General features: G+C 57.6%; 1 protein-coding gene across 6 annotated transcripts; it reads right to left on the bottom strand.

The window, feature by feature from the left end:
* Positions 1-1,458: 1,458 nt before the first annotated feature.
* On the bottom strand, positions 1,459-26,401 carry TRAF2 (TNF receptor associated factor 2). 6 transcript variants are annotated; one of them, XM_077851478.1, is made up of 12 exons: positions 23,881-24,012; positions 22,937-23,063; positions 15,718-15,927; positions 14,941-15,019; positions 14,604-14,702; positions 9,232-9,393; positions 8,116-8,190; positions 6,400-6,474; positions 4,356-4,703; positions 3,661-3,838; positions 2,710-2,858; positions 1,459-2,138 (listed from the first exon to the last, which is right to left on the bottom strand). In XM_077851478.1, the coding sequence occupies exons 3-12, from the start codon at positions 15,903-15,905 to the stop codon at positions 1,920-1,922; spliced, it is 1,572 nt and encodes a 523-aa protein (XP_077707604.1). In that variant the 5' UTR covers positions 15,906-15,927; positions 22,937-23,063; positions 23,881-24,012; the 3' UTR covers positions 1,459-1,919. The 6 variants fall into 6 exon arrangements, with proteins under 6 accessions (XP_077707604.1, XP_077707606.1, XP_077707603.1 ...); XM_077851480.1 differs by lacking the exons at positions 22,937-23,063; positions 23,881-24,012 and adding an exon at positions 25,970-26,401; XM_077851477.1 differs by lacking the exons at positions 22,937-23,063; positions 23,881-24,012 and adding an exon at positions 24,468-24,535.
* Between the last annotated feature and the right edge of the window lie 727 nt (positions 26,402-27,128).

The raw sequence follows: 27,128 nt of genomic DNA, 5'->3' as shown, positions 1-27,128 counted from the left end.
CCCGGCTCCCCCACAGAGAGCAAGGGACAACCGGCAGGCAGCTGTGCACCCAGCCCGTGAGTCGGTGCCCTCCAGTGCCCAGTCTCGCTGCGGGCCCTCCTTTGCCTGCCCGCCACCCCTCAAGCCACCTTCACCTTTCTAAAACGGGTCACATCTTTCTGCTATTGCCTTCTCCCTCACTCTGTCCCTGTGGGCAAAAGCCTTTCTAACCCTCATTTTACCCTTCTGTTTTAAGGAAAAAGAAGTAAACTCACAGACATACTTGCTTTACCCCTAATGGAAAACAAAACATATTCACACACATCTCACACAATCTCCCCAGTAAAAACCCAATGTGTTAAAAACAGAAACTTTAAAACCATCAGAAAAAATAGAAAAGTATTTTCTTGGGGAGACTCAGGACTTGTGGAACAAGTGGTCAAGAGCACAAATCACAGGAAACGATCACCCAAGTAATCACATTCACGTTTAGGATCTTGTCCACTGACAGAGTTCAAGACTTTCTTAAGGCTCAGTCCCCAGGGACAACAGGCACCTCACCAACCAGGAGGCAAGTGCATAAGGTGGGCAGGCGATTTTCCGGGCTCCGCAGCCCCCAGGCCTTTGGCCCACACAGCCTGCACACATTGGGAGCCCAGCAAACGGGCAGGTGGGACGGAAGTGTGCAGGGTGCTGCGCTCCCAGGTCAGGAGACCAATGCAGGCAGCATGTGCCCTGTGGCTTGGAGGTGACACGCGGGTGAAGATGCTGTGGTCGCGGCTGTGGACACCAATCATGAGGACAGCGCTCTGGAGAGTGGAAAGGGAAGGCCCACAAGATGGCAGCTTTTCTGCCCTGTGTCTCAGCACAACTGCACGGGTCTTGGGATGGCTCGGTTCTTTTTCCTCCAAGCTTTCCTGTCACATTAACTCTTGACAGAGAGGGATGAGTTGTGATGTCAGGTTCTCTGCAAAGATGCCCAGGCAGCCCCCTGCCTGGCCCTCTGGAACCAGTGGTCCTGAGAACCAACCAGAGGTACAGACAGCCACTGGCCACTAGCCTGCCCTAGTCCTGCACTGGGCGGAGGTTCAGCCTGAGGTCAGGGCGCCAAAACCACTGACTGCCGACTGGTACCTGAGAAGTCCCGGTTTGGGGAGGCGACGCTGCCTGTCGATCCCCAAATGCCAAAGATCTACTGGCCACTCTTCCAGCACTAGAGGTCCCTGTGTGGAGGAGCAGGGACACGTATAGACTGAGGGAGGAGGAGCCGGCTAGTAAAGAACATTCCAGATGGCCTCAGCAAGGCCAGCAGCAGTGAGCTTCAAGTGTCAGGGAACCCACGGTACTGCTCAGGGATCCAGTGACACCAGTAGGGACAGGACACATAAGGGGAGGAGACCACAGGAGGGCAGAGAGCCAGGAGGCCCTGTGAGGGTTACCACCAGCAAGGCCACAGGCAAACGGACACCACTCACCATGGAGATTTAACAGTTTAATAACGACTTCTCCACAGCCCGACAGGGCAGCTAACGCATCATGTCCGACAGCAGGGCCCAGTGTGTGCCCCGCACTCGCCACAGGGGCAGCCGACAGGATGCCCTGAGGACACAAGAGTGCCCTCTGTGCCCGCCAGCCTGGCCAGGCCTGCAGAGCAGGACCTCTCCTCAGAGGAGCGGCCAGGCCCGGGAATGTCCCTTCTCTCCAACCAAAGGACAGGACGAGATGCCACCTCACCTCGCCCTCTGCTCACCTCGCCTGAGCACCTGTACTGATGGCCCACGAGCAGGTACTGACAGGCCTGCAGCCTGCCCCACTCAGAGGCTGAGTGGCCTCTCCCAGGAGGCGGCCCCTTCCCAGTGGACATGAGCGTGGCAGGTGCCCACCCACGGTGAGGCTCCAGCCCGGTGTGACCCGCGACCCCCAACCCTGGTGGGAGAAAGCTAGAGCCCCGTCAGGTCCACAATGGCCTTGATGAAGATGGCGTCATCGCGCACATAGGAGTTCTTGGCCTCCATCTTGGAGACAGGGCAGAAAAGGGGGCAGCCGCTGGCGATGTTCATGTCACTGACTGGCCTCTGGAAAGAGGATGAGGTCACATCGGGCCTGAAGGCATCAATCACGTGCTCCCGGTTGTTCTGGTCCAGCAGCATTAAGGTCACCTGAGGGCGAGCAGCGTGGGAGCAACACTGAGTTACGGCCTGGCCAGCACCAGCTGCCAATGGCCTGAATTCCAGGGAACCAGCAGCAAGCGCCAGGACCACAGCCACCACGAGCGACCCCATCTGGGTGACCAGTGCCCATTGTGGCACTTTCCGTCCATCAGCCCCTGGGTCTATGGCCACAGTTAACACTATGAAACCACATCCACTGGCGCCTCTCCTGCTCACATTCACGGGGCAGGCGCTCTCGTACCAAAGAGCTCACAGAGCACCCACTGCTCTCCCCGAAGGAGTGACACTCCTCAGGGAGGCGCCACAGCTGCCCTGTGTCCGGCGTGGGACAGGGAGGAGACGAGGATACGGCACCTCCTGCCCCTCCACCGAGAGCAGATCCTGGTTCTGGGAGTTTTACAGGGTAGCTGCGGGCTCACTGGCCGCACCCCTTCCTTTGGAACCAACTCCAAGCTGGCCTCTTTAAGTGCCGCCCAAGGGGCCGTGACAGACCCATATGGAGCCTGACTACCTCGCCACCCCAAGGGCCCCGGGATGCCACTGGGATAGCCCCACACACCTTTTGGTTGAAGGGCCACCGCAGGAGGGCATCATTGGGGCCCTTCATCACCACAAAGAAGAGAGACAGGTGTGTCCCACGCCCCGTGCCGTCTCCGTTCAGGTAGATGCGCAGACACATCTTGTAGCCATACCTGCTTGTGTAGAAGGCTGCGGAGGGGGAAAGGTGCTGGTAAGCTCCGCCGAGGGCTTCCCCAAGAAACACCCAGCTTTGGGGGCACAAATTTTTTCTCAAGGGACAGACTTAGTTCCCAGTAAAGACAAATGCCCCGAAAGGTAAAACGCTCAGGGAAAGCATTTCCAAGAACCCTAAATGTAAGCCCACCGTGGCCCACAGGAACCAGTTGTGAGGCTAAGTGGCAGCTCGGGCTCTAGGCAAAGGGCCATGGTCAGACCTGAGCCCTACCTGAGGGGACTGTGGGGGATAAGAACTTGGGACAGGCCACAGGTGACACCCCGACCCCCAGCAGGGTGCCCAGAGACCCGCGGGGGCCCAGACCTGATGGCAGCACCGGCTGGCCTGGTCCCGCCTCTGGAGCCTTCCTTCGGCTCCCGCACATGGCCCTGCTGCCTGGCTGGGGACCGCACCTGACCCCCAACCCTCAGTCTGGTCCTCAGCCAGGTTTTGTTGGAGCTGAATTCAAAAGAAATTCCCATCGGCAGGTAGGGCCTCACTCCCGAGGGAATGTGTGAGCAAGGAGGTGCCTGCTTGGGTCCAGTGCAGAGAGGACCGTGCCCCAAACAGACTGCTCCCCACCCAGAAGCTTCTTGACCGGCCAGGAAGCCTGAGCACATGCCCCATCCGGGAAGGCCGTGGGATCCTGAGGCAGCTCTGCCTAGAGGCTGCCCCATAACTCTTCCTGCCCCATAACCTCCAGCAGGAGGGACCTCCTGCAGGGGCCCCAGCCTGGGGGCCTGTGAGCACCTCCGAGGGCGAGTCTCAGAATAGTACCTGGGGAGAAGATGGCGGGCGTGCGGCCGGCCACAGCTTCCTGGCGCTTCCTGGCAAAATCAGATATCTTCCAGATGAACACGCCATCAAAGGTGGACGCCTCCATCTCGTGGACCTTCTGCTCCAGTTCGGCCATTGCCAGGTCCTTCAGGCCAATGGTCCTTTCCAGCTGCTGCACCTGGGGGCCCGGGGAGCCCCGTGAGGGCACGTCCCTCCTGGGGGACCAGTGGAGGGGCTGCAGGCCTCCACCCAGTGGCCTCTCACAGGCCTCCTTTCATTTTGCAGGAAGGTGCTTATGAACATGCCCCACACCCATCTTTCTACCAGTTTTGGGCAGAATGGCCCCTTCCAGGGCCCCCAAGGCTTCCCTGGGTTCAGCCGTCTCGAGTGGCTCTGTCCATCCCAAGTGTCAGAAAGTGCACTCAGGAACACACACCAGTCATGAGGCCCATTCCCTGTGGCTACCTCTACCCCCACAGGCCAGGGAGGAAAGGCTGCCTTGGAGCGACCCCTAGGACCCCACAGCAGGCCCATCAGTGAGCAGGCCTCAGAAAGGCGCTCAGCTCAGGGACACAGGAAGCAAAAGCAGAAAGGATGCTGATAGAAACAAGGTGCCATCCATAAAACCCCAGCTCTGAGCCCCCAAGATGCCCCTGGGTCCTGCCCAGGTTGGCCCAAATGCCCTAGGCCCAGACCTTGTTACTCAGGGCCTCGATCCTGTCCTGGTCCAGCTGGTGCTGCCGGCCACACGCCTCAGCGGTCATGGCCACCCTCTCCACCTCCCGGTTCAGGACACATACGATGTTCTCGAAGGTGGCCGTCTTCCTCTCTAGGGCCTCACACCGCTGCTGGAGTTCTGCGGCCTTGGAGAGCTCGGCCTCGGGGTGCAGTGTGCTGGCTTCCCAGCCCCCCATCTCACTCAGACCCAGGAAAGGGCCACCAGCTCCTGAGAGGTGCTTCGCCTCCAGGAGGCTGCCCAGCAACATGGCCAAGTGCTCCCGAAGCCAATGGGCCTCGTGCTGCTGCTGCTTCTCACTCTCCACCTGCAGGGAGAAGACAGAGAGGGTTGCTGGTGCTGCACCTGTACTCAGCCCTGACCCAGAGCCCTGTGGACACACCACAAGGTGAGGCGACTCTGACATCTCCATACCATTCACTTGCTGGTATATCACCTGTCACTATCGTGAGTTAAATCTTCCAAAAATACAAACCTTCCCAATAACTTCTCTACTTGTATTTGGAGAAACAAGAAAGGACACACTGAAGGGTGGGGGAGACCAGTAAAGCTAACAATTTCCAAGTATTTTTTATCTATCGTCCTGACTTTCCAGCCACATTTCTTCTAAAACTTCACAAGAAATTTTAAAATGTTACACACTCTCAAGGGCACCTGGGGGCTCAGTGGGTTAAGCATCTGACTCTTGTTTTCGGCTCAGGTCACCATCTCAGGGTCGTGGGATCAGGCCCTGCACTGAGCTCTGTGCTCAGCTTGGAGTCTGCTTGCGATCCCCCCCGCCCTTCTCCCTCTGCCCTCCCTAGTGGGGCATGCCTGCGCACAGATTTCTCTCTCAAATAAATAAATCTCTTAAAAAAATAAAAATAAAGGAGTTAGACACTCTCAAAACATCAAAAGTAGAAAGAAACAAATGAACCCTACCAGGCCCTGTGCCCAGAGAGCACCTCCCTGGTGGTGCTGGGACAGGATGCCCCCTGCCAGTCCAGGAGGTAGGCTGGGGGCAGTGTGCACATGCCACGGGGCCATGGTCCTGTGGTCAGGGTTAGAGCGATGAGCTCAGGACAACATTTACCCTCAGGTGGGATTGCCCTGGGGCCATGTCTGACCACAGAAAGGCTGTGGTGGCCACACCCTGGGCACATACTCGGGCCTCTGGCAGCACCCACATGGGGGCGCAGGCCTGTGTGGGCATGGGCCAGCACCACAGCAAACACAGAGGAGTAAAAGTAGGAGGTGCCATCCTTGTGGACTATACCTGAGGCCAGGTGTCAAGGACGACTGGCATGGGAGTGCTGCCCGGGTGTTTCTGAGGAGCAGAGCGCCAGCCATGTACCAGGGCCCTCAGAGAGCCGGGGCGCTGCACACTCCCATCCCCGGGGGACAGAACAGAGTGGGGGAAAGAAGAGGAGAGGCCACGTGGACAGAAGAACTGCCCAGGCCTGAGGCAGGAACAGGTCAGTGTGCACAAGGATAGCCAGGCTGGTGATCAGCCCAGAGATGAGGTCAGAGGCAGCTAGGGCCACGCAGGCCACAGAGGCAGGTGCGGTCTGAGACCCGTCTATAGGCAGCACAGCTCTCTGAGTGGACTGGATGTAATACAGGAGACAAGGGGACGGCCCACAGTGACTGCTGGGCTTGGGCTGGAACAGCTTGGTGACATGAGGTGCTCGTCTTGGGCAGGTGGGAGGATGGGGTGGGAGCGGGAGGCCCAGGATGCAGCTGAGACCCGAGACACCCCCAGGTATCAGGGAGGTACAAAGCGCTGGGCATTTTCAGCAGAGAGAGGTGGTCAAACACAGGGCCCCACGAGAGCACCAGGAGGACAAGTAGACACAGCTAAGCCCAGACGGAGGCTGGGACCCCTGAGAGTTGAGGAGGCAGCAGAAGTGGGAAGGAAACCAGGAGGCCAGGCTGGAGGCCAAGCAGAGACCACATTCGGGAAGAAGGCCCCCACTCAGGAAACAGGGACTGGCACAGGCAGAGCCACAGCCAACAGGACTCACCATCTCAGGACAGCCGACAACATGGAACCTGCAGGGGACTCGGCACTTGCCACACGCCCTGACGTGGTCCTGGAACTGGAAGGCCGGACATCATGAGTACCTGTACTTCCTCTCCCCACCTGTGCCCTGGCTGGACACCCCCTCTTCGGTGTCATGCTGAACCAAACCCAGCAACCCTATTCCAGAGCCAAAGGTGCGACTGTGCACACAGACAAGAATGTGTGCACACATAGCCTGCGGGTGTCAATCAAGGGAGGGGGTGCAGGCTGAAGGCCTCTCACTGTGGGCCAGTGTCTCAGTGCACCTGCCGACACCGGTCCTGGGCTCGTAGGATGCATTGTGTCTGAGGCCCCCAGAGCCTGGGAGGTGAGGTGGGGCCAGCCTGACCAGGGGCCGGACACGCATCATGGACCTGACATGGCGCTGGCACATGGCAACACAGAGCCCAAAAGGACAGATGGACAACCCAGAAAGAGTTCAACTGCACACACGCTGGGCACAGACGCAGGCAGCCCCTCCCACCAGCAAAGGTGGAGGCAGATGGCTGCTCCCCAGGCATGAGGGCAGGGGGCCGCCATAGGACAACTGGAAAGCAGTCCCTCTGTCTCCATCGCCCAGGGCCCTGGAATGACGGACACCAAATGGAAACACAGACAAGACAAACAAAGTCAAAGGACAAGGGACTGTGACCCAAGCTACCCGACACTGAGAGTTCCAAAAACAGAAAAAAGAAGGACTGGGATTCTCTCCCCACTGTGAGCAATGGGCAGGAGTCCCTGGTGACAGAAACGCAGGCGAGCCCTAAGTAGAAAACCCCAGGCACGTTCATGATTCGAGAGCTACAAATTCCAGCCCTGGGACACACTTTCTTAGCCACAGCAGGGTGAGCCCCCGAGCGTGTCCCCTCACCACGGCGGGGCAGGAACACTTGCCCTGGCGGTCATGTTGGACCCACAGAACCCTGTTACAAAACTACCAATTTGTTCTACCAGGGCAACCTCTGAGACTTGCAAACCAAGGGACAAATGGCAGCTCACCACTGAGAGACTGCCTCCCGGAAGGGACCACCGGACATCGCCCGACAGTGCCTCCCCTGAGTGGAAGGAGCTGGAAAGAGCACCGCCAGCACCCTGTCACTGAGCAGCGCATACAGCAGTGACAAAGCACTCATCAGGCACCGTGCTAAGGTAACCAAGTACCAAGATGCCCTGCAGCAAAAAGAGCTACAAACACAGAAAGCAGGCAAAAATCGAAACCAGAACTACAAGGATGAACCCATGATGTATTTTTCTCTTAAAATGGAGCCCCGGGGGGCACCTGGGTGGCACAGTGAGGGAGCAGCCAACTCTTGGTTTCCACTCAGGTTGTGACCTTGGGGTGGTGGGATCGAGGCCCACATCCAGCTCTGGGCCCAGTGAGGATCTGCTTGTCCCTGTTCCCCAGCCCCTCACCCCACTCTGCTCGCATGCTCTCAGGCTCTCAAATAAATAAAATCTAAAAAAAAAAAAAAAAGAAAAAAAAACCCTGCCACAGAGTGCTCTGGACAAGAGGCAGTGTGGGGGCAGGTGCACATGACTTCTGCCCAGGATGGGTCATTTCCATCTCCAGAAGTATAACAAAAAAGTAGCCCATGGCCACCAGCCCATACCCTTCCTTCGGGCCCCAGGTCTGAGCCCCACCCCCCACTGGCCTCGGAGGTGCTGGGCAACAACTTACTTTCTCCCGTGAGATCTTCTTCTTGCCACAGCCATCGCAAGTCAAGGGGAACTTGGGGCAGACCTCGTGGTGTGCCTGAAAGACAGCGGTCAGGAGCTGGAGCGTGGGTGGGGTCACCTGCACTACTGCAAGGCCTTCTCCTCGGGCTGCAGCATCCCTGACACCCCCAGTGGGGTGGGTCCTACAGGCACTCCGAAGCACCAGAGACTAGAACCACTTCGCCATTTGACAGCTTGTCCTGACAGAAGGACAAGCCACCGATGGACTTGGGGACAACGCTGCTGTCGGTCACCCTAGCTGAAACCAGGCCATGGAGGGTAGCCAGTAGCCACTGTGACCCCAAAGAGCAAGGCTGGCGGGACTTTCTGATCACACCCCTGGTGCCCAAATGCACCCTGGCCGTGGGCATACCTCTGGGTGGAATGGCTCAGGGAGGGGACAGGGTGACAGGGGCAGCAAGGGCTTCCTGGGGATGCAGTTGGCCAAATGCACAGTCCAGCTTCTTCAATAAGCAAGCAGCAAAGGAAAAGACACCCACCCCCGGAGCACCATTAAAGATGAAGAGACCTTGTAGATACATCATCAAGATGCAGCATGGCAACAGACGCTCAGAGACATGAGCAAACCTGGGTGCCAAGTGAGCCTGGCGCGGTGGGTAGGCACCATCAAGACTCAGGGTGACAGTAACACATACAGCTCTCTGAAAACAAACATGCTCAGATATACATTCTCAAGTTTCTGAAAACAAACATGCTCAGATACATATTCTCAAGTTTTCAGAAGAGACGACACAGAGCCTGGGGCCCACACAGGAAGTGTGGGGAGCCTGATGCCGCCTGGCGTGTGCCAACTGGACAGTGAAGGTGGCATGGGCCTGGCACAGCTGCTCTCTGCATGTTAATTTTTCTAAAATAAAGCAGCTTTCTAAAACGACTGAGTTTTGCCTTCATACCCAACCCAGTTCCCTACCAAGAACCTTCTACCCAAGTGGGTGCGAGGAAGGGCCAGCGGCACATGGCAAAAACGTCAAACCGGCCCCAAGGGCAGGACAGTAACCTTGGGGCCATGGTGACAGCCCCACAGGGCCGGGCTGGGGACGTGGCCAGGCACCCTCACCTTCAAGTCAGCCCAGCAGCAGGGTGCCCGGCAGTGCCTGCAGCTGAGGCTTCTCTCTGGACACTCGTGCTCCGAGTGGTGCTCTTTCTCCCCCAGGCGAACCAGGCCTTTGCAAGCTGGGCACTCAGTCAGCATGAACGGGCAGTGTCCTTCGTGGCAGCTCTGGCAACAAAGGTGGCAAAGCATCAACAGGGTGCACAGTGGGATGCCGCAGGCTGCCACCACTGGGCTCCGTGTGTGACCACAGGCAGCTGCCCCCACTGAGGCTCCGGGGAGGTTTCAGGGCTGGACCACGGAGCCCCTGCACCAAACCCCCCAGGGCCAGTTTCATTCACTATGACACCTGTGCTCCGGGTCAGACAGGAACTCACAGACTGGTTGCTCCCTGCCCACATGACAGCCCGAGCATCCCTCCCTCCCTGTGGGTGCTGCAGTGCCATTCAGGGAGAACAGGACCAACGGCCAGGGACTAAGAGGGGCCATGGAGGGCCAAGGACAAGTGGGTACAGAGAGGTGGGGCAGGAGGGCGCTCCAACGGGCGGCACAGCCCTGGCCCCGGGCAGAGCCCCAGAGCGGCCAAGAGCAGGATGGTCAGCCCCAGAGCATGCAGGTTCTCAGTGAACAAAAGGCACAGGAGTGACGAGTCCAGGTGCTGTGAGTACAGGCCACGGCAGCCAGACTAAGCAGAGGAGGACTGGAGCCCACCCACTCATCCCGCACCCACACCAACAGCCTGCACGGGGGGCGTGGCCAGCAAGGGCATGCAGTGACCCAGGGTAGCAGGCCCAGCTTGGGGCCCTCCAGTGGGCAGCACCCAGGAAGAAGGTGGCCGAGGTGGAGGGAAGAGAGGCCGCGCTGCCCCTTCAGGAGCCACAGAGCCCTGTGTGGTGGGAGGCAGCTGGGAGAAAAGGGGGTGGTAGACAAGGTGGGGAGGGTGGGAATGCCTCCAGGGCAGCACGAGGGACCCAGCAGCTTGTCCCCCCACCACAGGGCCCCGAGCCCACAATCCAACACAGCCGACAGTTGCCCTGGGAAGTTGGCCATGAGGGGCAACAGAAAGGGGCGCTGGGCAAAGGAGTGGGGAGCTCAGGGTTTCTCTGCTGTTGTTTTTTATTGTGGTAAAATATATATAACATAGTTTACTATCTTAACCACTTTTAAGGGCCTTGGCACGTTCACACCTTGTGCACAGTCCCCTCGTCCATCCCCTGGACCCGTGTGTCTTCCAGACTGGACTCTGTCCTGTTAAACCCTGCCCCCCCGCCCCCCCCGCTGCCTCCCCCAACCCCCGTGTCTGTGGATCCGACTCCTCTGGGCCTCCTGGGAGTCTTCGCTCCACCAGCATCCGTCCTGTACCTTGGCACCGTGCTAAGTGTTAGGGAGACATTGGGGACGACGTGGAGCCTGCTGGGGCAGGAGGCAGAGGTCACTGCAAGAAGAAAGTTCTGGGCTGGCCCAGAGCAGGAGGAGGCCCTCCGCCATGGGCTCAGGAGCTCCACAAAGGTCTGGGCTGGGGAAGCCTTGGGCCAAGGTGCCCTCCTGAGGGCCTGGGTCTTCAGGGCTACCCTGGAGAGCTTGCTCGTGGTGCACTTGAGAGGAGCAGGGCAGGCCTCTGACATGCTGCTCCCGGGCCGGGAACGTGCTGGCCGTGTCTCCATCCTGAGCCGCAGGCTTGGCTGCTGGGACCAAAGCCCAGCATGTCCAGAGGGAGCAGAAACAACGGGCCAAGACCACGGAGACATGGCACACATGCGGTGCCCTTCCTACAAGCCTTCCCGCATGGAGACCTCAGATGTCATGTCTGGTGGGGAACCCTCCACGTCTGCTGGGAACCCCCCCACTCTGTCACATCTGGTGGGGACCACCCCCCAACTCTGCCTTCCAGAGCAGGCACCCCTGCCCTCTGACCTCCCATGGGGACACAGCCCAGACCAATACCACACTCCCAGCACAATTCCCTGGTGACCCCATGGTGGTCCAACATAGCACCCCATACGCTGCCATGCGAGGCCCCAGCCTCTGTCAGAAGGACACGCACCAGGCAGGCCAGCCAGATCACACCCAGCCATACAACGCCTTGGATGCGGCGGCCCAGCAGAGGACAAACTCGAGTGCAGCCTCCCAGGGGCACCCCCACCCCGTCACTGCAGCCTGTCTGGTCTCACAGCCACTCCCTGCCCACAGCTTTTCCAAAGCTCCCAGCTGAAAACGTGGCCTAGCCCCCCATGGCCCACCTGCACTGCTACAGGGCAAGACTTCCCTGAACCCCAGGGTCCCTGGGACACCGCACAGCCCACCATGGCCCAATAGGAGGCAATGTCTGGGCCACATCCAGTACCTAATCAACAGTCAAAGCAAACCAAGGAGTCTCAGAGATAACCACAGCTCACAAAATGGAAAAACCAGGGACGTCTGGGTGGCTCAGTGGTTGAACGTCTGCCTTCAGCTCAGGGCATGATCCCAGGGTCAAGTCCCACATTAGGCTCCAGCCACAGGCCCTACGCACACCTGCTTCTCCCTCTGCCTGTGTCTCTGCCTCTGTGTGTGTCTCCCATGAAGAAATTTAAAAAAAAGGAAAAACTAGAACCCTTATAGTTAAGGTGCTTGAATTTAATTAAGAATGTTGATTAACAGATAACAAGATACTTGCAGGAGCGACATGGGCCCCCAAAGCAGCACAGAGCGGCAGCCACCGAGACAGGCAAGGGTACACCGCCCACTGCTGACCACCACCCCTGCAGCCCATCTGACATCACCCCCGGGCCGCCTCTGGATGGGCCCGTAGCACCACCACCCTCATGGGATCAGAGAGAAGCACACGCTTTGGAGAAATCAGTCTTTATTCAACCAGAATTCAAACTAAGAGCCTCTACAAACAGAGCCCTTTTGACTCTGAGCTCACCAGGACGTGGGGGGAGAGAGCGAGCACACCCAACGCAGCCTCGCTGTTCAGCCATAGCCTCCAGTCACCCACGCCCCCCCTCTGGCGTCTTCCACCTGTTCCCAGCCCCGCCTCTGTCTCCAGCCACAGGCCCCTACGCACACTCCCAGAGCAGCCTGGGGGCTGCGTGCCCTGGCACCTTTGGCACTTGGCAGGCACTCCACACATGCCTTTGACCTGAACTGGAGTTTTAAGTCACTGGGTTCTTAGAAAATACTAGACTTCATCGCCAAAGAAAACCATGTTCAAAGGCTAACCAGGACTTTCCAAACAGTTCAGCCACAGCACCAGCAAGTTACAATGCCACGAGTGCGAGTACCACCAAGGGCAGCTGCGTTGGCCCAGAGGTGGCGGGTGTGTGTAGATAAGCCTTGATCTCACCCAGGCCGGAGATGTTCACTGCCAGGCCGAGGTTCCACCCAAGGGCCAGGCCCAGAGTCCCAGAGCAGTGCCCGCCCTCCCACATGACCAAACCCACCCCTGCAGGGACTTTCCAGGGCTCCTGGGCCAGCCAGGGACTTTCCAGCCCGCGTGCCTGCCGGGCCGAAGCCGAGCCACAGGCTGGCTACGCTCCCTGGCCCACAGCCCGAGGCCCCTTACGCCAGCGTCATCCATACCCCGCGGCTGCAGCAGACAGAAACCAGCCTCTCAGGAAGGTGGGGGGTCCTCCCACGTCCCCAGAGGGTCTCTGGGTCCCCGCGGAAGGCAGCACCGCTCCCCATGCCTGCTCCTCGCACCCCACAGGGTCTCCTGCACCCACCTGACCCCCACAGCCTGCTTGGGCTCTTCACCCTCCCAGGAGAGACCCCAACCCGAGGCCTACTCTCTGGACTGCCCCGGGAGTAACAGTGCAGACCCCTTCTGCTGAGCAGGGCTTCCTACCAGCACGTGTGCAGCACTGGGGGCCTCTGGGTCTCACACCCAGGAAGGCATCAGAAAGGGTGCGGGGAGCCCAGGGCTGCTCCATTTCCAGGCCCCTAGCACCCACAGGAAGGGAAGTGCCTTTCCTAGCCTACCCCACCAGGGGCCCCTCCTCTGGAAACACACGGCTTAGAGCCTGAAGAACAGAAAGTCTGGTTGGTCAAGAGAATGAGCAGAGTTCAGCATGCAGGCCGGCAACAAGAGGGAGAAGCCCGCCAGCAGTTCAGGTCCCGCTTCCAATCCTGACAGGCTGTTTGCTACCATTTCGACTCAGCATCCAGTGGGCAGGGCTGGCCTGGCGCCGGGGCAGGAGCATGCCTGAGCTTAGGCACCCGGGTGCCATACCAACAGTTCCCCGGCCTCACCAATGGGCTGCCCACTCTGAAAGGCCAACCTGTGCCTCTGCACCTTCCAACCTCCCACTCTGGCAGCCACCCTGCCACTTCCTGCCTCTAGCTTTCACTGCTCTGGGGCCCTCACAGGAGTGGACTCCCACAGGACCTGTCCTTTAGGATGGGCTCATTTCACTGAACACAATGTCTTCAAAGTCCACTCACATGTGTCAGGACTTCCTTCCTTCCTTCCTTTTTATTTTTTTATTTTTACTTTTTAAAAAGATTTTATTTATTTATTCATGAGAGACACAGAGAGAGAGGAAGAGAAAGGCAGAGACAAAGGCAGAGAGAGAAACAGGCTCCATGCAGGGAGCCTGACGTGGGACTTGATCCTGGGTCTCCAGGATCAGGCCCTGGGCTGAAGGCCACCCAGGCTGCCCCTTTCTTCCTTTTTATGGCCAAATACTATTCCATGGCAGGGAGAGACCACATTTGGTTTGTCCCTTCATCAGGTGGGGGACACCTGACTGCCATGACATTTGTGTGTGAGTAACCATCTGAGTTGCACTGGTTAAGCAGAGGGGACGGCCAAATGAGCCTACGGAGGCCACACAAGTGCTGGCACCTTTTGAGCCTCCACACTGCAGGTGTGGCTGCCAGCTGCCAATCACGCAGAAGCCCCACCGTGCCGATGCAGGGATGCAAGCCAGCCTTGCCAGGCTGAGACAGACCTCAGCGAGATATGCCCACCAGCCACTGCCCTGTCACTGGCCAGATGCCTTTCTATGCCCACAGACCGAACATGCAGGTTATTTCTGGAATCCCACTGTCTATACAACGCAAAATGAGAAAACCTTTGCCTAAAAACACATTGAAAGATCCCACCGAGCAAAAGAGCTTCATTCCCGCATGTTACGAGAGATGCTGCAGATGCCCTCAGAGCCAGCCCAAGGTCAGCCACACGCTGCCACCCCACCCCAGCATTCCACAGATGAGAAGACTGGGCCCAGCAAGGTAAATCCCCCTCCCGAGGCCATGCTCCCCGGACTCGTACATCTGCGTGCACGTATCATGAGCAGCTGCATGCTCCTCCTGGCAGACTCCCACAGGTTCCATGTGCTGCTCTGGGGGTGGGGTCAGACTTGGGAAGTCAGGCCAGTGCAGGGGGCCCCTACCTCATACTCTTTAAGGGTCCCCTTCCAGGTGCAGCCATTGTTGGGACAGACGGCCGGCAGGCTCTCCACCTCCCTGCGTGCAGCGTTGTCTGGGAAAGCCTGAGGACAGCATTCCTACGGTTAGGCTTCCTCCTAGCTGCCCACCGCCTACCCGCCACCAATGCTGCGAGGCTTCCAGACCGGGCCCCAGGACCAACACACCTCCCCTGCAGCTGCTCCAAGCTCTAGATGTGACCAGGCAGGGAGGGGCACATCCTCGCTGCTCGGTGTTATTAGAGGAAACGCCAAAACATTTTCTGCTCATTTGACAGTTTTTGCTCGAAGTCTTTTCACTTACCGAACTGCTTTCCAAAATAGAAATGCCTTCTTCATATATGCCCTCGTGAACACAGGCGGCACAGTTCTGAGGCCCAGAGCTAGTGAGGAAAGGGCGAAGGCCTGCCGTCAACCGTGCTGCAAGGAAAGCTGTGGACCACAGGCCATGGGCCAAGCTCAGCTCTCCCTCCGCCGTGTTCTGTGCCCTGGAGACTGACACTGCATCAGTCATGAGCATGCGTAAGGGACCATGTTGAAAACCTTATAAGGTAGGTGAGATGATCCAAACCCTCTGATCACAACAACCCCTTCCAGTGTGAACAGAGGTGCTCTCAGATGGCCAACCGCTCAGGGCCAGGTACCCAGGAATGAGGTGCTGGCTCCTGTGCCCACTCTGGCCTTCCATGTGCCACAGGAGCCTGCCCTCAGACTGACTGCTACAGGCTCTGAGTATGTATTCCTTATCTAGAGCAGCGCATTCGATGCAAATGCAACATGAACCAAGAATGGGACTCTAAACAGTCCTGTGTCTGGATGACAAACTAGGAACACAGGAAACAGACTTTAATGATGTTTATTGCAGTCCCTGCATCCCGAGCACCCAAAGCGCGACCCACCCTCTTCAGTTACTAACTTGACGCTCTCATTTGCAGGGAACCTCTGCAGGTGATGTCAGGGAGCACCCCCTGGAGCACTCTCCCACGGACACGTGCATGCCTACAGCCATGTGCATGCCTGCAACTGCCTCCATTGGCAGCAGAGCCCCAAGCCAGCCTGCCGCCCTCTGCCCCCACAGTACCTCAAGATGCTGCTCAGGCAGTAAGAGCAGTAGCGGTGGCCACACTGGGCCTGGAAGGGTCTGCGCAAGACATTCCTACAGGCTGAGCACAGGTACTTGTCCTCTGGCTTGGTCCCCAGGAGGGTCTTCGAGAAGCCAGGCTGCAACAAGTCTAGGGAGCCGGGAGGGGTCACGCTGGCTGCAGCCATGAGAGCCGGGAACCGCCACACCCTAAGGAAGAACAGAGCGCATCACGGAGGGTTCTCCCCATGCCCAGCTGTGAGGGGCAGGGTCATCAAGCTGAGCAGCGGTCAAGAATCTGCGAGGCAGGATTTTCGCCCTCTCAGAACCTAATCTCCTACTACACTCGTGGAAACCGAGGCTCAGCAGGGTGGCAACCTGCTCAGGATGCACCAACACGCCCATCCCAGGGCCCCTAGACCAACAGGCTGTCCCCAAGGTCACCCAGCCCACTGTGCTGGGACCCATGGGCAGAGCACGTGCGGACATCTGAGGGCCCTTCCCACCAGCACTGGCCATCTGCAGAGCCTGATTCGGGTGCCTTCCTGTCCAGCTTCCTACACATCAGCCCGGCAGGAAATTCTGACCTGCCTGTGCAGGGGCCCGAGGCAGCGGCCAGCAGATGGCCACTGCACTTGTTGGCTTCTCTGATGTCACCACCGCTGCCAGGGTCCCTCCACCTTGAGAGCTGCCCTCTGCCATCCACTGGGCTGTGGCAAGGTCCCCCAGGCAAGGTAACCAGACCTGTGAGTCAGGCAGGGGAGAAGCTCCCAGAGCATTCTGAGACCTTGCATGGAACACACTGTCCAACGTACAGCATCTCCACAAGCCAAAAGCAACTGTACCTGCTAACCTTTCAAAAAGGACAACAGCCCAACAGCCCCTGGCCGGGAAGCACGTTAACTCAGAGCCACTATGACCCCTTTGCAAATGCTCCAAAGAGCTTCCTTTCCCAGAGGCCCCTGGTACAGACCCCATGTTTTCTCATGGATGCACACAGAGCAGACCAGCTTTCAAACCAGGATGTCTCAAAGTGATATGCCTCTTTCCAGTGTTCACAAGACTGTCTTCAGCATCCTGAGCCGGTCTGACACCACATGAAGCAGCGACAGACGGCATGTCTATTTCTATCTACTGGGCAAAGCCACTTTCAATCACGACTTCTGGATCTGTAATCTGTGGGGCCTTCTTGGGCTGGCAGGCCACAGACACAGGTTATACTGTTAGAACCCACATTTCCTCCTCCAACTACCAGATAGACGGGGTGTTATGCCCACAGGTACTCAGTAGGATGGCACAAGTCCCCCCCAGCTGGTCGTGCACTTTTAGGGCATGTGGGTGTGTCTGGGTCCTGGACCATCCACCTGTCCCTTTGACAACTAGGGGATTTCATTCTTTCGAGCCCTCAGGACACCGACATGTAAGTACTAGAAAGTGCCCCCTTAATAAAGCCTTTAGTGAGGAGCTAAACCAGTTCGAGAGCTCACGTGTGCACGAACAGTGCTGGCCAGGCAACCAAGGAGGGAGGATGCCCTCAGCCCACTTGTTTCAAGGCCATTGTATGACTACACAAGTACTGACTAGAACAAGGGATCCGTGAAAGTATGCTTACTCTCACAAGAGGCATTCTGCGTATTTTTTCTTCTCTCTGGTCATGCTACTAAATTGACTTCATGAACCATCAATAATTTGAAAATCACTGCTGTATAAACTACATTAAACAAGGACTTTTATCCTTAAATATTGCTAGTAAAAAAACAGCACTCTTTAGATCTCTGTTTACCATGTTAAGTGAGATAGAACATCTCATGTAAGAGACTTAGTTACGTTTTACATCGACAGGGAAAAAAAGCAAAATAAGAAACAAACACCATCATGACAGAATACAAGGATTATGGTGATACTTTTCTTGTTATATTTTTTAATATTTTATTTATTTATTCATGAGAAACAGAGAGAGAGAGAGAGAGGCAGAGACACAGGCAGAGGGAGAAGCAGGCTCCATGCAGGGAGCCCAACGTGGGACTCGATCCCAGGACCCCAGGATCACGCCCTGGGCTGAAGGCAGCACTAAACCGCTGGGCCACCCAGGCTGCCCCTGCTTTTCTTGTTTTAAAACCTCACTGAGCAGGGGCACCTGGGTGGCTCAGGGGTTGAGCGTCTGCCTTCAGCCCAGGGTGTGATCCCAGGGTCCTGGGATCGAGTCCCACATCGGGCTCCCTGCAGGGAGCCTGCTTCTCCCTCTGCCTGTGTCTCTGCCTCTCTCTGTGCATCTCTCATGAATAAATACATAAAATCTTTTTTTTTAATTTTTATTTATTTATGATAGTCACACAGAGAGAGAGAGAGGCAGAGACACAGGCAGAGGGAGAAGCAGGCTCTATGCACCGGGAGCCTGACGTGGGATTCGATCCCGGGTCTCCAGGATCACGCCCTGGGCCAAAGGCAGGCGCTAAACCGCTGCGCCACCCAGGGATCCCAATAAATAAAATCTTAAAATAAAATAAAACCTCACTGAGCAGCTTCTCTCAGCATTTGTGAGATAGGGCTTTATCCTTTGGCATCAACATTCTATCTACTAAGCATACCTGTGGAGGACTGAACCTATTTTACTAATCCATCAACAGGTACTCGTTAGATACAAAAGAGCCGACAAATGGTCTCTTTTTCTGAGTGATGAAAAAGGTTAACAGGTCCCAAAAGGCAGTCAGGCCTCGATGACCTCACCAACACAGCTTACTTAGCGGTCACATCTACCTGACACAGCCGGATGGTGGGGGTCTGTATTTCTGTTCTAAATGTGGAGAAGTGGCCCTGGAGCACCCAGGGAGCCCACCCAGCACCACGGCACTGGACCATGAGTCCCACCGCTGCCCATATTGTGCTGGGGGATTGCCAGTGCTTTTGTCCTTACAAGCACATTTTAACTGTTGAGAACTGTAATGAAAGACATCATAAAGACTCAAAAGTGTTGTGCCAAAATGTAACACTTTAAGGCCATCGTCGAGCCCTGCTGCTGTGGGGTGTTGCTTGGCCCAAACCTAGGAGAAAACTCCCCCGTCTCTGGCCCTGAACTTCTGGGTGGTGTGCACGTGTCTACTCACCTGAAGGCACACAGGGCCTGGGGGCCTCCCCAGATGACAGGCGCAGCCAGCAGCCCAGACTCAGGCACCAGGATGGAGGGTGGGCTGGCCAGCTGCTGCTGCATATGGAGTAGGACTCAGGAGTTAAGAGCACCCAGACCTGGAGCCAAAATAAAACTGGTCCTCTCAAGCTTCCACATCCTCTCTGCCGGGTAAGTTAGTTATAAACAAGAACCATCTCCGTTTGCAATGATTTGCAGGAACATGTGAGCAAACATTCCCATTCAGCCTGTCCTGGATTTCCCATTCATTCATTCCCCAAAATCAAGCTCCAGACACAAATGTGCTAACTTTGTACAACAAACACATTTGTGTTTTATTTAAAAGGACAGGGATCCCTGGGTGGCGTAGCGGTTTGGCGCCTGCCTTTGGCCCAGGGCGCGATCCTGGAGACCCGGGATCGAATCCCACATCGGGCTCCTGGTGCGTGGAGCCTGCTTCTCCCTCTGCCTGTGTCTCTGCCTCTCTCTCTTTCTCTCTGTGTGACTATCATAAATAAATAAAAATTAAAAAAAATAAATAAATAAAAATAAAAAAAATAAATAAAAGGACATTTCGGGATCCCTGGGTGGCGCAGCGGTTTGGCGCCTGCCTTTGGCCCAGGGCGCAATCCTGGAGACCCGGGATTGAATCCCACGCCCGGTGCATGGAGCCTGCTTCTCCCTCTGCCTGTGTCTCTGCCTCTCTGTGTGTGTGTGTGTGTGTGTGTGTGTGTGTGTGACTATTATAAATAAATAAAAATTTAGAAAAAAAAAATAAAAAATAAAAGGACATTTCTACTGGAGATAAAACTGTATTTCCAGAATGGTTCCAGTTATCTGAAGCTTGAGGACAGACCTCTGCTAACGGAAGCTGAGAAGCTGTCCCCTCTGGCGGCACAGTGCTGTGACACACTAGGTACTTGCTCTGCTTCCCAGTCAGTTCCTGGCACAGAGCTTCTAAAACTCCCAGGATTTCCCAACTCATGGGGACAGGGGAGCATCTCTGTTACTCCCAAGCCCCTCCACAACTGTCCCCTGCTGCCAGGGAGGGGAGAGGGGCTGGAGATTGACCTAATCACCAATGGCCAATAATGTAATCAATCATGCTTTCAAGACAGAGGCCCCACCACACCGTGAAGAGTGAGGCTCAGAAAGTTCCCAGGCTGGGGACACGTCACAGTGCTGACAGGCTAGTGTGCTGGAGGGCGGGGGACTCCACGGCCCTGCCTGATACCTCGCCCTGTGCCTCTTCCATCTGGCTGTTTCATGCAATTAGTGTTTGCCAGAGTTCTATGAGCCACTCCAGAAATCACTGAACCCAAGGAGGGGTCCCAGGAACCACATATTTGGTGTCACAAGTACTGTAAGAAACGCAGCTATTGTCCATTCAGGGGATCCATGCCGGCAAGAGGGGGCCTTTTGGGGTACTGGAAATGCCCATACAGACAAAAGTGCATCTAGCTATATGCTAAGGATGTGTACATTTTGCTGTACGTAGACCTCCACTTCAAAAAGAAAAAAAAAAAGTGGGAGTTTCTCTCCCCAGAGTCAAAAAAAAAAAAAAAAAAAAGGCCTTTAAATCCCTAATTATATAAAAAAAAATCCCTAATTATGGTACACCTGTGCATGTTTATCCCAAACAACCCTGTCTCATAATATTAAAACTGGCAGGGATCCCTGGGTGGCGCAGCGGTTTGGCGCCTGCCTTTGGCCCAGGGCGCGATCCTGGAGACCCGGGATCGAATCCCACGTCGGGCTCCCGGTGCATGGAGCCTGCTTCTCCCTCTGCCTGTGTCTCTGCCTCTCTCTCTCTCTCTGTGACTCTCATAAATAAATAAAAATTAAAAAAAAAAAAAAAACTGGCAGAACAAGCTGAAAAGTCGGTTCTGCCATGAAAGCAGCCCCCCGGAGACTGGGAACAGCCAGCAACTTCACAAGCCCAGGGCCTGCCTCTGTGTGGAGCCCAAGCACCCAGGGAAAGAGGCATCCCTGCTAGAAACCACTGGCTGAGCTGCAGGCCATGAGGCAGCTGGCCCCACCATGCCCAGTCTGGGGCGTGAGCGTGGGCAGTGGTGTTAGTGAGGGAAGGCTGCATTTGTTACTACAACCAGGCACCTCACTTGGCCACCAAACGAGCCAAGGGAGGACCCGGCTGCTGGGGCGGGCATCACCATGCCGCCCACAGACACATGGCTTCAACCCTCAGCCTGAGATACCCCAGGCGCCAGAGACTGGCCTTCTTGAATTCACGTCCTCAATGACAACCATTTCTGCTCTGTGTGACGTGGGATTCCACGTCAGATTTCACCTGGTTCCACCCATTTCCAACATGCCTGCATAACAAGCCCCTTGAGCAATATTCAAGGACTCCCATCAACACGCAGCAAGGAGTACAAGCTTGCCCTCCCCCAAGGACTAGAAATCCATTTTAAAATGATAATTTTATACTTAAGTTCACATTTTCCCAGACTCAGCACAATGCCAAATAGTAGCCTGGTACCAATTTCATGGCCAAAAACTGTTTCTCCTGAACCATCATGAGCAAATACTGTGGGGGCGCGTTTCCAGTCTGAAGTGCTGGCTCACAAGTCTTCGTATGATCTCCATGCTGATATTGTTTCTGACTCAAAACTGGGGCTTTCAAGAGGAACAGGGTGACTGGCCGTCCTGACACAGCAACTCTGTCCTCCATTCCCCCTGACGCGGGCACCCACTCTGCTCCCCTGCCCCCTCCCTGACTGCTGGGTGTGAGTGCCTACATATATGCCCCTGCCCTTCCAGAGCTAGGCCCCCACCTCAGCTACCCCCCGCCCAGTTGTTTCAGTCAAATTCTCAGAGCCCACTCTCTCACCCACCCACCCTGAGCACGCTAGTAAACCCAACAGCTCCGCACCTACAAACACCTAGAACCTGACGGAACCGCTATCTCTGGCCCCTGGCTGCAGCCCCTGTAGCCCTCCGGGCAGCTGATGGGCCTTTGGCTGGGCCTTGGTTACTCTACCCTCAGACCCCAAGGCCTCCCAGTGGCTCTGCCCTCCACCCTGTCTGTCCAAGGGTCATGGTTTCTCAACAAGGCCTTCCCTCTCAGCGGTCACTGGAACTGTCCTGTGCAGGCCTCCCTCCTCGGGCCTGTCTCCTCTGGAATGTAAGCTAAGCACCATAAGGCAGGGACTGGGAGAGCAGAGGAAGGACCCAAGCCTGTGCATGGAGTGCAAGAGCTCCCTCAATGCTTCCCAGGCTCCCGGCTCGTCCACAGACTCCTCCACACCATTCCAATGTGGAGCACCCCAATCCTGAATCCTGGACAAGCTTTCCCTTCTGAGGCACTTCCCCTATCCTACCTCCTACCCCCACCTCTGCTGAGTCCTCACCTCCTTAACCCACAACCAGGTCACAAGACCACTGGCTCCACTGCCCCTTGGGTCCTGTAGGGAACGTGGCCTCAAGCCTGTTCCTGCTCAGACATGGAATGGCTTCCACGGAATCTGCCTCTTGCACCCCTCCCAGGCTCAGACCCTCTGTGCAGGGGTGGGAGACTGACATGCCCTCCCTGTGGACACAAGGACCACGCCCTTGAGACAGTGCTCCCACCCATCTCCATGAAGGAGTTGGCCCAGCCCATGGGAGACTGACACACTAGGCACAGGAAGATGTGCACTGCACTCTTGGCATCATTTGTGCACTCTGGAGGTAATTTTTTTTCTGGATTTTCTTCTGTGGACTTTCTTGCCCTTCCTGCTCCAACATGTCTGTGATGTCCCGTCGTGAACACCCACCCACCAGTGCACTGACCATACATTTCCCACGACCAGAAAGGGACCCGGATCTGATTCTCAAAGCACAAAGCAAAAAGGCCTTTATCTTCTAGAGAAAATGCTTTCTCCAGGAACAAGTGACCACTCTAAGTCCTCTGCTCCCCAAATTATAGCTATTGCTGTAGCCTACTCCTTCAGGTCCCCAAATAATGACATTTGCATTTGTTTCCCCAGGGAAGTTTAAAAACCACTCAAGAGAGAGAATTGCAGCTGAAAGCCCCCTCTCCTTGGAGCCCCCCACGAGGGAGCCAGCAAGGCAGTGTAACAGCAAGGTACACACACAAGCTTCACTGTCGGTCACCAGGCACTGATGTGGACAGGCTCCTGCCTTAGGCTACACATGGTGCTGAGGACACTGCGGGGCACTGGAGGGTGGTGTGGTGCAGACTGGTCATGTGGAGAGGCACCTGCAAGCAGAAGGACCAGCATAGGGGTGCCAGCATGGTGCAGTCAGTTCAGTGTCCAGCTCAGGTCACCACCTTAGGGTTGTGGAATCTGTGGGAATGAGCCCTGCACTGAGCTTTGTGTTCAGTGGGGAGTCTGCCTGAGATTCTCTCTCCCTCTCCTCTGCCCCTCCCCCTGCTGCAGCTGCTCTCTCAAATAAGTATCACCAAAAAAAAAAAAAAAGGACCAGCATGAAGGCCCAAAATGCCCAACATCAGACCACTCGCCTCTGGAAGCTCCGGCCTCAGGGCTTGGGCTTTCCTGCGAGAACCAGGTGCCCAGGGAGAGGGGCCACCAGATGTGTGGAAGTGGAAGCCACTGCTAGAAGCGCCCAGGGCCTCTGTGGCTTCCAAAAAGCTTGAAGGAAAACAACTTAGTGTTTTTGATTCAAGCATCAGTGAATACTCTGGTGTGTAAACCACACAGTATTCAGGCTGTTTAATAAAACTCAAGCAACACCGGCAGGTTGACTGAGACCTCCCCCTGAGAGACGCGAGTGGGTGGACAGATCCGCTGCCCTCACAGTAACCGGGCTGCCAGAGCTGCTGACCCGGCCTGGCAGGGCCGACCGCTCTCCTGCCGCTGCCGGCGGCGGTCCTGGGCTCCCCACTGCCCGGACCCATGGACAGGCAATTCCCATTCCGGCCGAGGCCGGGTCCACGTCTTCAGCAGCCGGCTCCCGCCAGCGCTCGCAGGCCCCGGGACCACCTGTCACGGCCCCCGCACCCACACGAGGATGCTCAGAACTCGGGCTCGCTCCCCTGCCCGCAAGGGGCTCACATGTGCGGCGACTACCACCAGCGGGAAGGGCAGCCGCGGCGCAGACACCCTCCAAAGGTGCAGGGCTACGTGCAGACCGACCCCTGGAGGTTCAAGGGTCACCCGCCATTCAAGTGACCCCCAGGGGCCTCGCGGCCCGGCAGGAGGCGGGGGGCGGGGGCGGCGAAGGGGCAGAGCGTGGGACGAGCAGGCGTCACCGAGGCGCGGGGAGTTCGTGCCCCAGTCCCGGGTCAGCCCCCGCAGCCGGGCTCTGGGTCGGGGCGCACGGGCCCCCGACAGCCTCTGGGCGGCTGCGGCTCGCTGACCCCGGGCCGTGACCCCCCAGCCGGAGCCGCGGTGGACTCCCGCGGGCGTTAACGAACTTTCCTGCGCCGGCCCCGCTCCGACTTTCGGTTTCCGGGCGGCCTGGCTCCGAAAAATCCCCTCAGGCCCGCGGGGCGGCGACCCTCCTTGCGGGCCCTGCCTCCCCCGCGCCGCACGCGCCCGCCGCCCCGGGCCCCGCCGCCCGCGCTCCCGCGGACCCCGCGGTCGCCCCCGGCCCCGGCCCGGGCCCCGGCCCCGGCCCCGACTCCCACCGCTCCACTCACCAACGGTCGCCGCGCGCCCGGAACTGCGCGCGCGCCCAGCCGCCGCCGCCGCGGACCCGCCCCCCGAGCCCGCCTGACTGACTGGCGCGGGGGCCAACCGGGAGCGCCAGGCGAGCCGCAGCGGACGCTGATTGGCCAAATCTCCCTCCCACCGCCTCGGCCCGCCCTCCTGACGGACGGACGCGAGACCCTATCAGGAGCTCGTCTGGGGCTGCAGCGGATGCCGATTGGTCAGAGCCGCCCCGATGTGGCTCCTTAAGTGGAGCTCCGGCTCGGTCAGTGCAGTAGGTGGGGCGGCGGGGCGGCGGGGCGGCGGGGAGTGGGGGGCGGGCCGCACCTCCTGAGAGCCCGGCCGGGGGGCACCGCGGCGGCGACTCCCACCCACCCTCCCGGAGCCTGGCTCAGCGCAGGGCCCCAGTTTGGGTGAGAATTCTGAGAAAAAACACAAAAAGACCCTGCTCGCGGGACCCCTGGGTGGCTCAGCGGCTGAGCGTCTGCCTTCGGCTCAGGGAGTGATCCCGGGATCCAGGATCCCTGCGGGGAGCCTGCTTCTCCCTCTGCCTGTTTTTGCCTCTCTCTCTCTCTCTCTCTCTCTCTCTCTCTCTCTCTCTCTCTCTCTCGTCTCTATGAATAAATCTAAAAAAAAAAAAAAGACCCTACTCCCTCAAAGAGCGGGAAGGACAGGCCTCCCATCAGGGCAGTGCAGTGCTGGCGAAGGTCTCCCCCAGGGGCCCCCGACAGTGCCCTCTGACACGGTTGAATGGTGGGTTTTATGTTGTGTGGATTTTACCACCAAACCAGGCCCCAAAAGCACAACCCGTGGCCCGCACAGGAAAACCAGCCGCGTCAGCATCTGGGAAGAGGCAGGGGTCAGTGTTGACCCCATATTGCCTCCTGGGTTGCTGGGAGCCGGTGTCTCCCGGAACATGGGTTCTGCCCTGTATCTGACAAATCCGCCGGGTCTTCCCTCATCCCCGCGTTCCCAGCAGCCAATTGCTCACTCCATTTTTCAGTAAAAGACAAAAGACTCAGAGAGGTCAGAGTCCTTACCCCAGGTCACACAGCACGTCCCGCAGCCCCACTCTGAGGGGCTCACCTGGGTGCCCACGGGATGAGCCAGAACACAGGTTCTGAAGGGATGTCGGTGCAGAAGCGCTGGCATCTCGCCTGAACATCACTTGCTCTGGAGTCAGAACTCCCCCTTCCAAATGCTGTGTCCTGGGACACAGCCCAGGGCTGCCCTGCCTCTGATAGCACTCAGGCTGCGGCTGGTTACCTGAACCTCGAGGTAAGGTTGGCCACAGGCATCAGCTCCCCAGGCCAACCCCCAGGTTCCCTGAGGTTTCATTCAAATCCCATAAGTAGGTGAGCACCTGCCAACACCTGGGAGCCCACCAGTGCCAGCCAGAAATGGTTCCTGCAGCAAAGAGGAGGTTCACCTGCAGCAATGCCCACTGCCCCACCCCCTTCCCACAGGGTGAAATCAGGAAGCAGCCACCTACCTTCTGCGATGGCTCCTCCTGGGGAGAGGAACGTCACAGAAGCCCTGGCCCTGGCCACCTAGGCCTGGCCCCAAGTCTGGAAGAGACTCCCCTGGCGAACTCCTTGCAGACTCCCCTGGCGAACTCCTTGCCTCCTGGGCAGGCAGCCCCCAGTGGACCCCGCGCCTGCAGGGCTGGGCCAATCTCAAAGGACCCGCCAGCACTTTCAGCACAAAAACGCTCTTTGACTTTGCTGTTTCCTAGGATTTTCACAAGCACGTTTTTTCACAAGTACATTGTTTAAAAAATTGACTCTGCTGACAGGCCTTTGAGGCATGCAGAATTGGGAACAGAAGAGAAAGCCCCCACTGAGCCCAGACTGGGAAGTGGCCGACCTGCCCCCATTGGCCCGCTCAGACCCAGCGACACCTCCGTCCTGGCTGGTGGAAAGGGGTGACTCACTCTGGTCGTCAGGCAGCTCAGGGGATTCCCACTCAGGTTCCTTCCTGCCAAAAAGAAAGCAAAACTCCACCCATGGCAGCCACAGTGGGAGGGGTGGGGGAGGGCCTGGAGCAGCCCCAGGCGAACCCAGGAGGGCCCGCATTGTGCTCCCCCTGCTCCCTGAAGGCCTGGGTCCCAGAAGCAGCAGAAGGCTGCTGTCCCGGGCCCCCAGTGCCCCTCAGAGAGGCAGGGGCCCCGGCAGATCAGGGTCCATGCTGCAGTGGACTTTGGCTGCTCCTGAGGGCCTGTGGACTCCTGCACCCACTCTGCCTGATGGCCTGGTGGCTCTCGAGGGCAGGCAGGGCCCCCCCATACCCCATCTGTTCTCCTTCCCCCTGCTATCCCCTGTGCCCCAGGGATAGTCCTGCTGCTCCTCTAGCAACAGGGCCTGGCCACTCCCCTCCAAGGCCCTTACTTCACTCAGGCCCTTGGGAGCAGAAGCACGAAGGCTGACCCAGCTCCCTGCCCCCAGGACACAGGATGCCCCTCATGTCCCCAGCTCTGGTCCCAGAGGAGGGACCCCTACTAAACCCCCAAGGCGGGCTCCCACCCTAATAATGCCCCAGCCTTTTCTTCGCTTCATTTCTCAGCCACGTGAAGGCTTCCAAAGGAAGCCAGTTTCGCTCTCACTGTGCAGTCATCTGACAGCACCTTTCCAGAAAGGCGACCCAGGAGGGGC

The sequence above is a fragment of the Canis aureus genome, chromosome 16 (assembly GCF_053574225.1).
Source record: "Canis aureus isolate CA01 chromosome 16, VMU_Caureus_v.1.0, whole genome shotgun sequence".
NCBI classification, from domain to species: Eukaryota; Metazoa; Chordata; class Mammalia; order Carnivora; family Canidae; genus Canis; species Canis aureus.
Note: the sequence above shows the minus strand (reverse complement) of the source record. Positions and strands in the feature narration are given on the sequence as shown.